At 48.4% G+C, this 12,705-nt stretch overlaps 1 protein-coding gene across 1 annotated transcript in view; it reads right to left on the bottom strand.

Annotated features, from left to right (window-relative positions):
* The window catches only part of TMEM178B (transmembrane protein 178B), a 331,318-nt gene that overhangs the window by 217,868 nt on the left and 100,745 nt on the right, over positions 1–12,705 (bottom strand). The window contains exon 2 of the mRNA XM_035021247.1: positions 4,813–4,926. Within this exon, the coding sequence (XP_034877138.1) occupies positions 4,813–4,926 (114 nt within the window). The remainder of the gene's footprint in view (positions 1–4,812; positions 4,927–12,705) is intronic.

Below are 12,705 nucleotides of genomic sequence, written 5' to 3'. Positions count from 1 at the left end.
CTCCCTCCTCTCCCCTCCTCCCTCTTTAACGACAGATCTTATTTCTTCAGTCCCACTTTCCAGAGCTAGTGTGTGTGTCTGTGTGTTGTTGGAGGAGCGCCCTCAGGAGGATGGGGGAGCAGCGATGTCCATGTCAGGAGGAGGAGATCATTCCTCCTTCTCTTTCCCTCCCTGGCCAGCTGGAAATGTGCCACGTGACCAACGGATCTAATTAACTGAACTTTCAGTCTTGACAGAAGGAGGCTTTAAAAAAATAAATATATAAAGAACTCTAGCTTTCTTGGCTCTCAGCCTCTTGAGAGATAAGGGACAGGATCTGATTGCAGGGAAGTGGAGTCCCAGCTCCCTGATTCTCGCTGCCAGGGGCAATCAGCTGTGAGCTGAAACCTCCATCTTGAAAACGCCATGTGGAATGAAAAACTCCCGAGTGCACAAGAACGGCGACTCAGGAGTCCTGGGGCTCAGACCCCACGGGAAACTCGGCAGCAGCAAAGCAGAGATCAGAGGGTAAGAAGGCGTATCCTTCTCGCACCTTCCACCGGGTGCCTGCCCCCAGGCAGGCTCCTCCTCGGTGCCACCTGCTAGCCTCCCCAGGGTCACCCGGTGCAACTCCACTCCATGCCAACTCCCTCTTGCAGAAGCACTCATCTCTCAGGGACGTCTTCCCAGACCCAGCTTTCTCAGCCTCCTGGCTCCCCGGGGCCTCTCACGGGCCACCCAGGCTGTCCGCCCTCCCACCTCCCCCTTGCCCAGCCAATGGCTACACGCAGACCTCCAGCTACACAGAAGGGGCATGCCAAAGGGACGCCAGTGGCACACAGAGCAAAGGCAGAGCCACTGCGGATGGCCTCAGGGGCCCTTGGAGGTGGCAGGAGGACACAGAATCCTCCCAACAAGGGCTGCAACCTCAGACGGAGCTGCAGAGCATGAAAAGCCTGTGGGGACATTATTTTCTAGTGAAAAGAGGAAGTGGCATTGTTTCGGGTGCCACTGCAGTGCCAGCCTGCTTTCCCCTCACGGCCACTCATCAGATTTTGTCACATTCAAAACATTACACTGGACAACCCACCCGGAGAGTGGCACTGGCCAAGCTCATCTCCCGTCACTACCGTCCCATCCTCACTGGCCCAGCGCTGGAGGGGGCAGGAGGATCTGGGTCAGACCCACGGGGGCTGGACAAACGCCACTCAGGGTCACTGGAACCTAATGGGAGGCAGCAGACAGACAGGACGGCAAGGGGGCTGCCCCAGACAGAGCGCCAGGCCCGGGTGGAATGAGGACACAGTTCCAACTCTGGAAGGAGTTCTGCCTCCTCCCAGGGAGCTTGGACTGGGGTGAGAAGGACAACAAGGATACACAGTGCCCCACCAGCCATCACCATCCAGCCCGAGTAAACCTCACCAGCAAGTCACTCAGACAAGTAGGTGTTCGAAACTCAGAGACCACCCCCCACAACACACATACATATTTGGTTCTCACCTTTATTCCCCAAGGTGGTTATTATCTCTTTACACTTGGATTTATAAGCCTAGTGACCTACAAATAATTTTATTCTTTCACCTACTATTCACTTGACCATCAAGTGGATGAGCTCTCAGCCAAACAGTGAAGCCTCCCACTGGTGGTGGTAACTGTTCAGAAACCACAGCACAGTTTTAAACCAAATTGTACTTTTCCTATTTGAAAAAATAGTTTTTCCCCACATCAAGGGGTGATGACCCCATGCAAATCCCTAATGAGAAATGTTTAACCTCAGTTTAAGCGAAGTCTGAAATATTTACCAAGTTCTTTCAGAAAAAAAAAATTGATTTCTTGCCTTTGGCAAATATGATCTATTGAGCAAAATGGTAGAATATAAGGTATTATGGTCAAATTCCAAAATGATAACCAACCTGGTATCAAATGGATTTATTTGATCTCATTTACAGTATTACAGAGTACAGAACTCTCAAATAAGAAATCAGAGTCTGATTTTTTTTTTTTTTTTAATTTCCAAAGCTTGGTCATAGGGGTTTGCTAGTCTTTGTAGTTTCTACTTTATTTGAAAGGGGGCTCATGAGCCCACTTCCTACTTAATATCAATATCTGACCTTTGAAATTAAAATTGACATTTATTATCCTTTCCCATTATGCCAGCATTGCCAATTACACTTAGCACCAACTTCAGATGTGACAGATGCTCACCTGCCCTCTAGCTAAAAATAGCTGTCATCGATGTCAGGAATGGCAAACGTTCCCTGCCTGCTTAATAAAAGACCATTAGGCCACTCTGTGAAACAGGTAGACAAATCCCTCGCCAAAGAGTACCCTCCACTTCACCCACCATGGGATGTCAAAAACCTTCGCATATCAGTTGCTGAGAGAGCTTTTATCCATTAAAAGCAGAGATCTAGTAGTACCCCAATTCACAAGCATAAGCTGCACACGCGATTTTGCAGAACCCAACGGTACCAGAGTTTCGGAACAAGGAGCCCAGAGACATGGGACTCAAAGAAAATTCCACAAACCTTGGCATTAGCCTCCTCTCTCAGTCTTTGCCAACACCACATAACAATTCCAGCAATGTTGCAATGGGTAATCTAGTTGAATTCCGGGTATCTACTCTGCACAGCCAATAGCGTTCTATTGGGTTTCCCTTGAAATGCATCAGTGCAATTTATACTAATTCTCCTTCTTGCTGGAAAACGTTCACAAACTATCTTAATTGCTTGAAACAATTATACTATATTGTAATTATCACACTGCCTTGCAATTATTTGCTTTGTGAATATGTCCCTCCCCCACCCACCTCCACCTCCAGGTGTGAGCTCTTTCAAAGAGTTCCCTGTGGCCTCAGTATCCACTATGTGCCTGGTACATAGAAAAACTCAGTACCGGGGCGCCTGGGTGGCTCAGTCGTTAAGCGTCTGCCTTTGGCTCGGGTCGTGATCCCAGGGTCCTGGGATCGAGCTCCACATCGGGCTCCCTGCTCCGCGGGAAGCCTGCTTCTCCCTCTCCCACTCTCCCTGCTTGTGTTCCTGCTCTCGCTATCTCTCTGTCAAATAAATAAATCTTTAAAAAAAAAAGAAAGAAAGAAAAACTCAGTACCTTTGGCTGAACTGAATAAATACGAACTGAAGCTACGTCAATCACTTCTTCCTACTTAGATTCTGTTATGACCCCCGTAATTTAAGTTATATTTAAGTGGTTACTCAGCAAGGCTTATCAGGAATCTTGAACATCTACTGTGGGCTGCTGTTACAGTAGACCAATGTAATGCGAGAAATCGGCATTTTCAGCTATTTACGTATTTGTCTCCTTAAGTGTCTACATCCCAAAAAAAAAAATTAGTAATCCTGAGTACTAGAATCTCTAAGGCAAATCTCACATTAAAGTTAAATAAGTACGTGTAAGCCTAGCTCAATGTCTAGTACATGGGAATTGCAACATTAGCCCTCTGCCCCCACGTTCTGATTACTGTCTCTAGTAACGTCAAAGCCTGAAGGTAACAATTTGGTTAATGCCTTCCCATCCACTGACACCTGCCCTATCACTTCGGGCCAGTGGTGGCAACAATCATCCAGACACCTGGGCACAGTCTTTTTTCCTGAAACCAATGAATCGTTGCTCTGTTTTAATCTTACTCGCCCCTCTCACCTCCCGCCACCTCAATCCACCGTCGTTTCGTTGAAGCCAAACTAACAAGTGGAAGATACCTGTGGGACCCCATGCGTGCAAAACATAACTAGGCAACAATAAAGGGAAGAAAGAGGTTTTCAACCTTCTTCAAAGTTGACGGAACAATTGAGCAAACAATAAAAGACCCTCCCTCGCATATAAATGTTTACTGATTTTTAGCCTTGTGATTTTGGGGGGGTGGTGAGCTGCAACAGGAAAGAAGTGACAAATGCAACAGAAACAACTCGGAGCAGAATGTGCCCCCATGAAGAACTGTGCCACCAGCAAAGGACAGCTTCCCAGACACGGACGAGCAGGACATGCCCATGGAACAGAAAAATGAAAATAGCCAACTAACTGTTTGCTCATGAAGTCATTCTCTTACCGTAATTAGAGTCTTTGAGGGCCCCTGACCAAGAAACTCCCTAACCGTTGGAGGCAGATATTCTGACCTCTGCTGCAATCACATGTGAACTGGGTCCCCAAGTCTCTCATTCTTGGGGAAACAGAAACTTGTAAGCTGAGGACGAGATCCTATGCCTTAGCGACCCAACCAGACGTAAACTCCCAACGCTATGCAGCCTGCAACCCCCAGCTGGCCTCACCCCATACAAAGAATGGCACAAGGGGTTCACAGGTTGCCACTCTAATACTCCAAGCAACTCAGGAGAGGCGCTGAGGTTAGATCCCAGGAGCTGGCTTCATTAGGTAGGTGAAAGCATAAACGCCCACCCGGTAATGAAGTAAGATTACCCATCATTGTCTGTTCGTTGTTTGGGGGTTTTTTTAATTTAATTTTTTTTATGTTACATTTATTTGTTGCCTTGATTTATTTTTTTAAAGTAGGCTCTCCCTCCCAAGGTGGGGCTTGAACTCACGACCCCAAGATCGAGAGTCACATGCTCTATCAACTGAGCCAGCCAGGTGCCCCTGTTTTTAATTTTACAAGCAAACTCTTTAAATCTAACGCAATCCAAGCCAGCAGAGGCGATTCTGACCCAGGTATTGACACTTCAAGGAACTGCTGTTGTGCTCCAGGACTATCCACAGGTCTAACAGGCGCATCCATCCATCCAGACCAGGCTGCTGATGGGCGTCCAAACCTCCGTGACCTCCAAAGGTCACCGCCAAAGAAATAAACTCAGGTGTACTTACGAAGGGCATGCCACTCATCCTGACGGATGGTCTTCGTGATGTTGAAAGTGAGGTTCCTGGGGATGGTGGCTGAGGAGTAGTGGTATTTGATGTACGTGCATCGCTCAATTTCTCCTGCCAAAGAGAGACGGGAAACCGAACATTAAAGAGGCAGCAACCACGTCTGGGGCAGTTTCTGGGACCCATTTTTCTGTCCTGGGGAAAGAGACTTGTTTCCTATCGGGCCTGGTGACACCTATAGTTTATACAAGGCAATAACTTCGATGCCAAAAAGTCATGTCTACTCTCCACAGGGTAGAACTAAAGTCAAACACCATCGATTTAGAAAGAAAAATACCTCTGTGGCATCATTCAGGGATGGGAAGAGCCAAAGCTTAGGCTGATAGCAGCTTGCTAAGGAAGTAGGGCCTGTGGTTGTTTAACCTTAAGAAAATCAACTTTCAAGTGATGGGAAGAGGCATGGTATCAAAAGACAGGAACAGTTTTTACCCATGGACCAACGCGGAACAGGCTCTGGCCTTAATGAGGTCATATGTGCCTGCAGCACCTGCCATCTCGTGGAAGGGTGAGCCAGAGCGGCCTCTTCTCTGGCCTCCGTCCCGTGCCCCAACCTCACCTCTGAGCACAAAGCCCTCAAATCCATGTCTATCTCCTTGAATCAGCCTCTTCTCAGGCTTCTTGGAGGGGGGGAAAAAAAAATCAAGCCCCTTAACATACTCAACACCTGGTCCAATGGAACCTTTCCTGATAATCTGCCTAGCAAAGCATGCCTTGCCAACTTATCAAAGTACTCCTGTAACTTAGAGCAGAGTTTCTCAAAGTGTGGTCCAGGGCCCACTCACATCCTCCAGGAACTTGCTAGAAATGTCATTTCCTAGGCCTAATCCCAGAGCTGCCGAATCAGAAACTCAGAGGTAGAGCCTGCAATCTGAATTTTAATAAGCCCTCGGGTGATTCTGTTGTACACCTAAGTTCGAGAACTGCTGCCCCCGAGAATCTAACAGAATTACCAATGTATTAATTCATACATCCAGCATGTTTGCAAATTCCAAAAGAAAGGACCAACTGGGAGTTCCTTCCTTGTCACTTTTGGTCTCCTGCAGGCATGTCTTTTGATGCTTACAAATATCTGGGGAATATTAAAACTCAATGTCAGGGGATTGTAAAGAATCAGGGAAGACGTGATTTCTAAGGGTTAGGGGTTTTAAAATGTGGTTTTGCACCTGAATAGATTTTGATGGTAATCCATTTTGCACCCCACTGATTTTCAATTTGTTAGTGGTGGCACCTGATTGAATTGTTTGACCCCTGGCTCACTGTCAGCAGGGAACCCAGCAATTGGTGGAGGGCAGTAATTTAGACAGTACCTCTCATGAATCGGATGCCTTATTGTAAATCATATCTGGACAACTGCCCTACTGTCAGTTATCGGCAGGCACTCCTCCAATGGGACAGACACTGTCCAGGGAGGCAAAGTTTGGAGAAAGTGTTAGACACCCTTTTCCTTCTTCACCTCCTCTGCCTCTGTCCCCTTAGCCTTTAAATGTCCTCAAGTCTCTCACATGCCCCCGGCATTCCCCCCTGACCACATCCGCACCGGGTCTTCCTTCTTCCCTAACTTGCTCTCTTGCCCTGCCTTCTTGGGAAAGCCGTCTATATCAGACCATCTCAAGTAACGTTCATACCCTAAGCCCACGTGCTCTGACTTCCACAACAATCTCCTTGAATAGCATCAACCTCCCATTCAGTCTACAACATAATAAATCCCCCGGCCATCCCCAAGGCCTCCCCCTCTCTAGTGGGGCCCATCCTCCCTGACACCCAACTGGTCACCAAATTCTGTCAGTTCTACCTCAGAAGTGTCCCTGGAAGGCAGCCCATCCTCTGTGCCCTCAGCCTCTAGAGTAATTGTGTGAGTACAATGACCCATCTCAACAAACGGCCACATTTACTGAAGACTTGCTTGTAGGAAACACTTGCCAAGTGCTTCAGAAAACAATGGTTTCCAACTTGATTCATGTCATGGCACACACAGACGAGATGTGTGCAAGGCTCCCCGGGATAAACGGATGCGGCTGCCTGGGCCCCGTCAGCCTCCCTGTTAAGGAACCAACATCCCCAACCTACTTGTAACCCTCCATGTTCTGTACTTATCCCAATGGCAGAAAACCCTGTGCTGGATATTGTCTTACTTCATCCTTCATACAACCCAATTAAGTAGGCGTTCCTATGACCATCGGCATAATATGATCACATTTCACAAATGAGAGAAGAGGCTCAAAAAAATGAAGTGACCTTCTCAAGGAAAGAGCAGCACCAGGATGAGAACCCAGAAGTGTCTGACCAGAGCTTCCCTCCGCCAAGCCACCCTCCACACTGCTGCTTGGACTCTATTCCAGAAAGGAAACTGTGGTCTCTCTTACACACGGGATAAACCTCACACTCCTCAGGCAGGAAGTCCCAGCCAGGTGGCCTTCCCTACCCTGCCCTGGATCGGCCGTATCCATCAGGACTCTGCACCTACTCTCCTATCTTTCTTCCCCTGATGCACACCTAACCCTCCCAAGAAGTAGCCAAAATGGCAGCTCCTGGGCAAAGCCCTTCCTTGCAGCTTAGACTGCGCCCAGCTACAGAGGGGCAGTAAGTGGTTCAACCAGGTCCCTCCGCTCTCCTCCCCGCGCTCCTGCCCTCCTGCGGCAAGCACACCGATGGACTGTGATTTATCCGTTTACATGCCTCGCTCCCCCACTAGATTATGAGTTTCTCAAGGGCAGGGGCTGGTCTTACCCATTCATTTTGCTCTCCCCGGCTCCCAGCCCAGGGTGAGCACCAGTAACACGTGCTGGGAGGAAAGGAATGAATAATCGGAGGCGCCCTCTGTAAAACCACAGTGGGCAAGGCATCCAACTGTGTCTGTTCCATGCAAGGGACTAAAATAATTAAGGCAAATCAGAATCTAATGAATAAAAGGAAGTGATGGCTGCAGAACTCTGCGTCTACAGCAAACACTCCTTCCCTATCTGGATACGGTAAGGAGAGGCTTATCTGATCACAGCGAGGTGGGAAAAAACCAGATAGACGCAGAACAGCCTCTCACCGCACTTGTAAATGTAATCCAAGGGGCAACGAGGTCGAGGTTTCTGGGTTTTGTTTTGTTTTAAGAAGAAATAGGAGAGGAAAATATGAAGAGTAGAGAACTGTATCAGTTGGACTCCGCTTCGGAGACACCAAGCAAGATCTCCCTGGAAATGGCCAGACGGGTGCCCATCGCGGATGTCTGAGAAAAGTATCAGATTTCTTGGCCAAGATCAGGTTCTCTCGGGCTCAAAACAAACTCAGCAAGTGGCCACCGGTTCAAGGCAGGCTGCGGCCAGCTGCCTCCGTCTCCCTCACCCCCAGCCCCCCCAGCCACCTGACACTTGGTGCTGCAGGTGATCAGCCCGAGAGCCTGGCTGAAGCTGCTGAAACAGCCCCGCTGGAGGCCTCACTATTTGCTTTGCCTCGGGGATGCAAGCATCCTGTCTTTGACAGCAATTAAATGTGAAAGACTCAAATATTGCCTAAGAAGAGAGGCAAAATATTTATCCATGTGTCTGCAGGTCCTGTCAGTGCGCTGGGCTTTTGTAAATACAGGCACCATCTGGGCACCAAATTCGTGTGCCCAGAACGTCTTCCCGATACAAGTAAATTTTCCGGCAACAATCCAGAGGGGCTACCTGAGATGCAGGGGAGAAGCCCATGGCCTTCCCTGGAGGGAAGGTCAAACCTGACTCCTACATTCCAGCCCGGAGGCCTCAGCCTAGATAGGGTGGGGGCACCCTCAGGAGTGAAGACACCTTAAGCCTTCATCTATGCTCTGCCTTCGGAGCTGGTGACCCTCCTATTGGCCACCTCAGGCTCCCAGACAGACAGGATACCCAAATGGGTAGTTAAGAAGAGTTTCAAAAACAGAGAATTTACAAAGCTAAGCACAGGGTGTAAAGAGGCCGGCAATGGGGGTTGTGGGGACCTAGGGCTGGCGACAGGAGTTGGTGTAACCCCAAGCCTGGAGAAGCAGAGGGAGCAGACACCAGAACCTAGAAAGGATGGCTGCATGGAGAGGGGTGATGTGACCTTGGGCAGAGGGTCATAGCAAGCCTGTGGTGAGGTGACCAGGAATAAACACGCAACCTCTCACTCCCCGCTCCCCCAGTAGCCAAACCCTCCAGAAGCTGGAAAAGTTGGGGGAGCCCAGGAGCAGAGAGCAGGTGCAAGGTGGAGGGGACCCAAGGGGCAAAAACAGGCGTCCAGCTCACTTCCCTTTTTTCCCTTTCTTCCTTTGCTCCTCTCCCATCTCCCTGGCCCTCTCTCCTCCTAAAGGCATCACTCCTATTCTCCCTTATTCCAACGTCAGTTAGCTCCTTCTCCCTTCCACCTGTCCCTGCAAAGGAAGACCTGGGGACAAGGAAGAATGGGAGACTATTCCCTTCCTTCTTCCCCATCTCAAATCCTTTAGGACCCAAGATCTAAGTGTGATAACTCAGATTAAGTCCTCAGTGTGATACTTACACACAGTGAGTGCTCAGTACGTATTAGTTATTACTCTCAACTGCTGTCCTATGACTACTTACTCTAAGGGGGCAAGACCAAAGCAAATCAGAAATAACATTAGCAACCACTGTTTACATCATGCCGCATACATTTTCCATACATATACATACATACGTAGACGTACATATTTACATATATAATGAGAGAGAAGTTTCCACACACGATAACCCTAGGAGGCTGGCAGAGCAAGAGATCTGATGTACCCTGGACATAGGAGGAAACAGACCAGGGAAGGGAGAGGCAGAGATGGCACCAAACACTGAATTCTGGATTCCAGTCATATCTTACAACACCAGTAGGCAGTTCTCCTTCTCCTGCTCATCTGCCATCAGCGAGACCTGGTTTCCGAAACACTTGTGGAAGGCTTTTATATATTAAGAAGGAACCTTCTTAGGCAAAGTGATTTGAGAGGCAGCCCTGGGACCTGCCCCCACTCTATCGAAAACTCTCTGCCCTGAATGGGTGCCATAGCACTTTCAATTCTTCCATCAGAGAGTTGTTCCTTTGGCTCAAGTACTATTCTATTAGAGCTTTAAAAGGGGCTGCCCTCTAAATAAACTCAAATGGGTAGCACTGAGTCACTGACACCTAGGTGTGAGTAAGAGAACTCCCAGAGAAGAGAGAAGCTGGGAAGGGCACAAAGGATCCACCGAGGAAGGGGGAGGGCAGGGACTGTGCCAAGGCAAACTCACAAATTCACGGGGGAAGGGGGAGGAGGCAAAATGAGGACACAGGAACTCCCCCGACCCTCATGTTGAAAGCAGAGTGATTGCTGCCGCCACTATGGAAAACAGTATGGTGCTTCCCCCCCAGGATTAAAAATAGTACTACCATATGATCCAGCAATCTCACTTACAGGTATGTATTTGGAGGAAATGGAATCACCTTTTTTTTTTTTTTAATGAATCTTTTTTTTTTTTAATTCTGTTTATGTTAAGTAATCTCTACACCCAACATGGGGTTTGAACTCACAACCCGGAGATTAAGAGTCACATGCTCTATTGGCTGAGCCCGTCAGGAACCCCTGAAATCACTATCTTTTTTTTTTTAAGATTTTATTTATTTGAGAAAGAGCGAGAGAGAGTGCACAAGAAGGGAGATGGAGAAGCAGACTCCCCGCTGAGCAGGGAGCCCGATGCGGGGCTCGATCCCAGAGTCCTGGGATCCTGACCTGAGCCAAAGGCAGATGTTTAACCAACTGAGTCACCCAGGCGCCCCTAAAATCACTATCTTGAAGAGACATCTGCACACCCATGCTCACTGCAGCACTACCCACAATAGCCAGGACGTGGAAACACCCTAAGTGCCCATCAATGGGTGAATGGATAAAGAAAATGTATGTGTGTAACAGTGGAATATCATTCAGCCATAAAAAAAGGAAATCCTGTCATTTGCAACATCAATGGACCTTCAAAGCATTGTGCTAAGTGAAGTCAGAGAAAGACAAATATTGTACGATCTCCCTTATATGTGGATTTTAAAAACACTGAAAATACTGAGACAGAACAGATTGGTGGTTTCCAGAGGCAGAGTAAGTGGTAAGGGAACTGAGTAAAGGTAGTCCAAAGGTAGAATCCCAGTAATAAAAAAAGTTGTGGATATATAATATACAGCATGATGACTATAGTTAATATCATATTGTACATTTGAAGGCTGCTAAGAGAGTAGATCTTAAAGGTTCTTATCACAAGAAAAAAATTGGCAACTACATGAGGGGATGAATGTTCATTACTGTAATCATTTCTCAGTATATGCATATATCAAATCAACACATTGTACACCTTGAACTAACACAGTATTAGATGTCGACTGTATTTCAAAAAAACGGGGGGAAAAAATGGAATGAGTCAGGCTGGGCATGTGATAGTCAAATGTGCTTAAGAAAAGTTGGGTTAAATATTTAAATGGTTTACTTACTGCAGGACTTTAAGAGTTTTTAATGTATGCTGTGCCTCCCTCCCCCGCCCCCCAAGAAAGGACTGGTGTGGCAGACAGACTTTCCCATACAACTCTGATCCCCAAATCCTTTTTTATTCAAAGAACAGTTCCTACCACTGCATTGTGAGTTCATCACAATCAGAAACCATGTATCTTGTTTACACTTTCTCCCCATGGGCCAGGCAAGCAATTGGCGCACAGCAAGCCCTCCATATACATTTGGATGAATGAAGAATGGAGATGGGGGTCTGTTACGTGATTACATGATCTCTAAGGTAAATGAATAGTTGGCTCTGAGTACTTGCTGGCCTCTCTCCTCAGAAGCCATGTCTGGGAGCTACCAGCGAAGCAACACCAGGGTCAAATATCCATCTGAGAGCTGTGTTTGCACCAAGTCTTGGAATAAACCTGGATCTTTGTGGACAGAACCAGAGCAGGGCCTCTGGGCACCCTCAGAGCACCTCGGATTCCCACTGCAGCCGCAGGGGGCACCCCCCGGGAGAGCTGACAGCACACCCCCCCCCCCCCCCCCGCCAGTCTCCCTGCCTCAACACGCTTCACAAGCCCTTAGTCCACACCAGGCAGTCTACAGGAAAACAGGAAGGGAGAGCAACCCTCAACCAAGGGCGTGAGAGCTCGAGAGCAAGCGCCAGAGCCCAGGGGGAGAAACACAAGGCACACTCTGCACAATTACTCAGAGGGTGACCTCTGGACCACATGCGGGGCTCACCCCAGCAGGGAGCTCGGCCCCACACACCTCATGGCTTTCTACATGAGTCCCGGGGGAGTCCCAGGGACTCCCCCAAGATTCCTGTCTGCAGGCTGTACGGGGGCAGGGGGGACTAAAGATAATCTAGAGAGTAGGGAATGTGGTTTATACACTTGAAACCAGTGCAGATGGTATGAAGTAAAAGAAATCGGTCCAACTTAATCCTGAAGTTACCCTGAGGGGTCTCCTCACACCTAGCGCTTTGGGCAGGCTCTCCTCTTTCTTTCTCAGCTTCTGTGTTCTCCATGTTCTTTTTTTCCTCTCTGATATTCAAGCATCCTAAGGCACACGGTGGACCCCTGGACCACTGCGGAGGGTCCACGTGTCCCCCTCACTGCAGAGTTCCTTCTGTGGAAGTCTATTCAATGCCTGCCACATGTCAATGCTCCCATTTCATCCCAGGTCATCCACGGCAACCCATCCACTATCAACCTGGGGTAGATAGTGTGGTGGTATCCCCATCTGACTGAAGGAGGAAACAGCGCAGACGGGTGAAGGCTCTTTCCAGAAGCCCTCAGCCGGCCCAGAGAGAAGCCAGCGTCGGTCAGTGGGGGCACAGTGGTTTCAGACACTGCAGCTGGAATGCCTCACTGCCT

This window comes from Mirounga leonina, unplaced genomic scaffold (assembly GCF_011800145.1).
Source record: "Mirounga leonina isolate KUSES-001 unplaced genomic scaffold, KU_Mleo_1.0 Mir_174, whole genome shotgun sequence".
Classification (NCBI taxonomy): domain Eukaryota; kingdom Metazoa; phylum Chordata; class Mammalia; order Carnivora; family Phocidae; genus Mirounga; species Mirounga leonina.
This window is presented reverse-complemented; position numbering and strand designations above follow the sequence as displayed.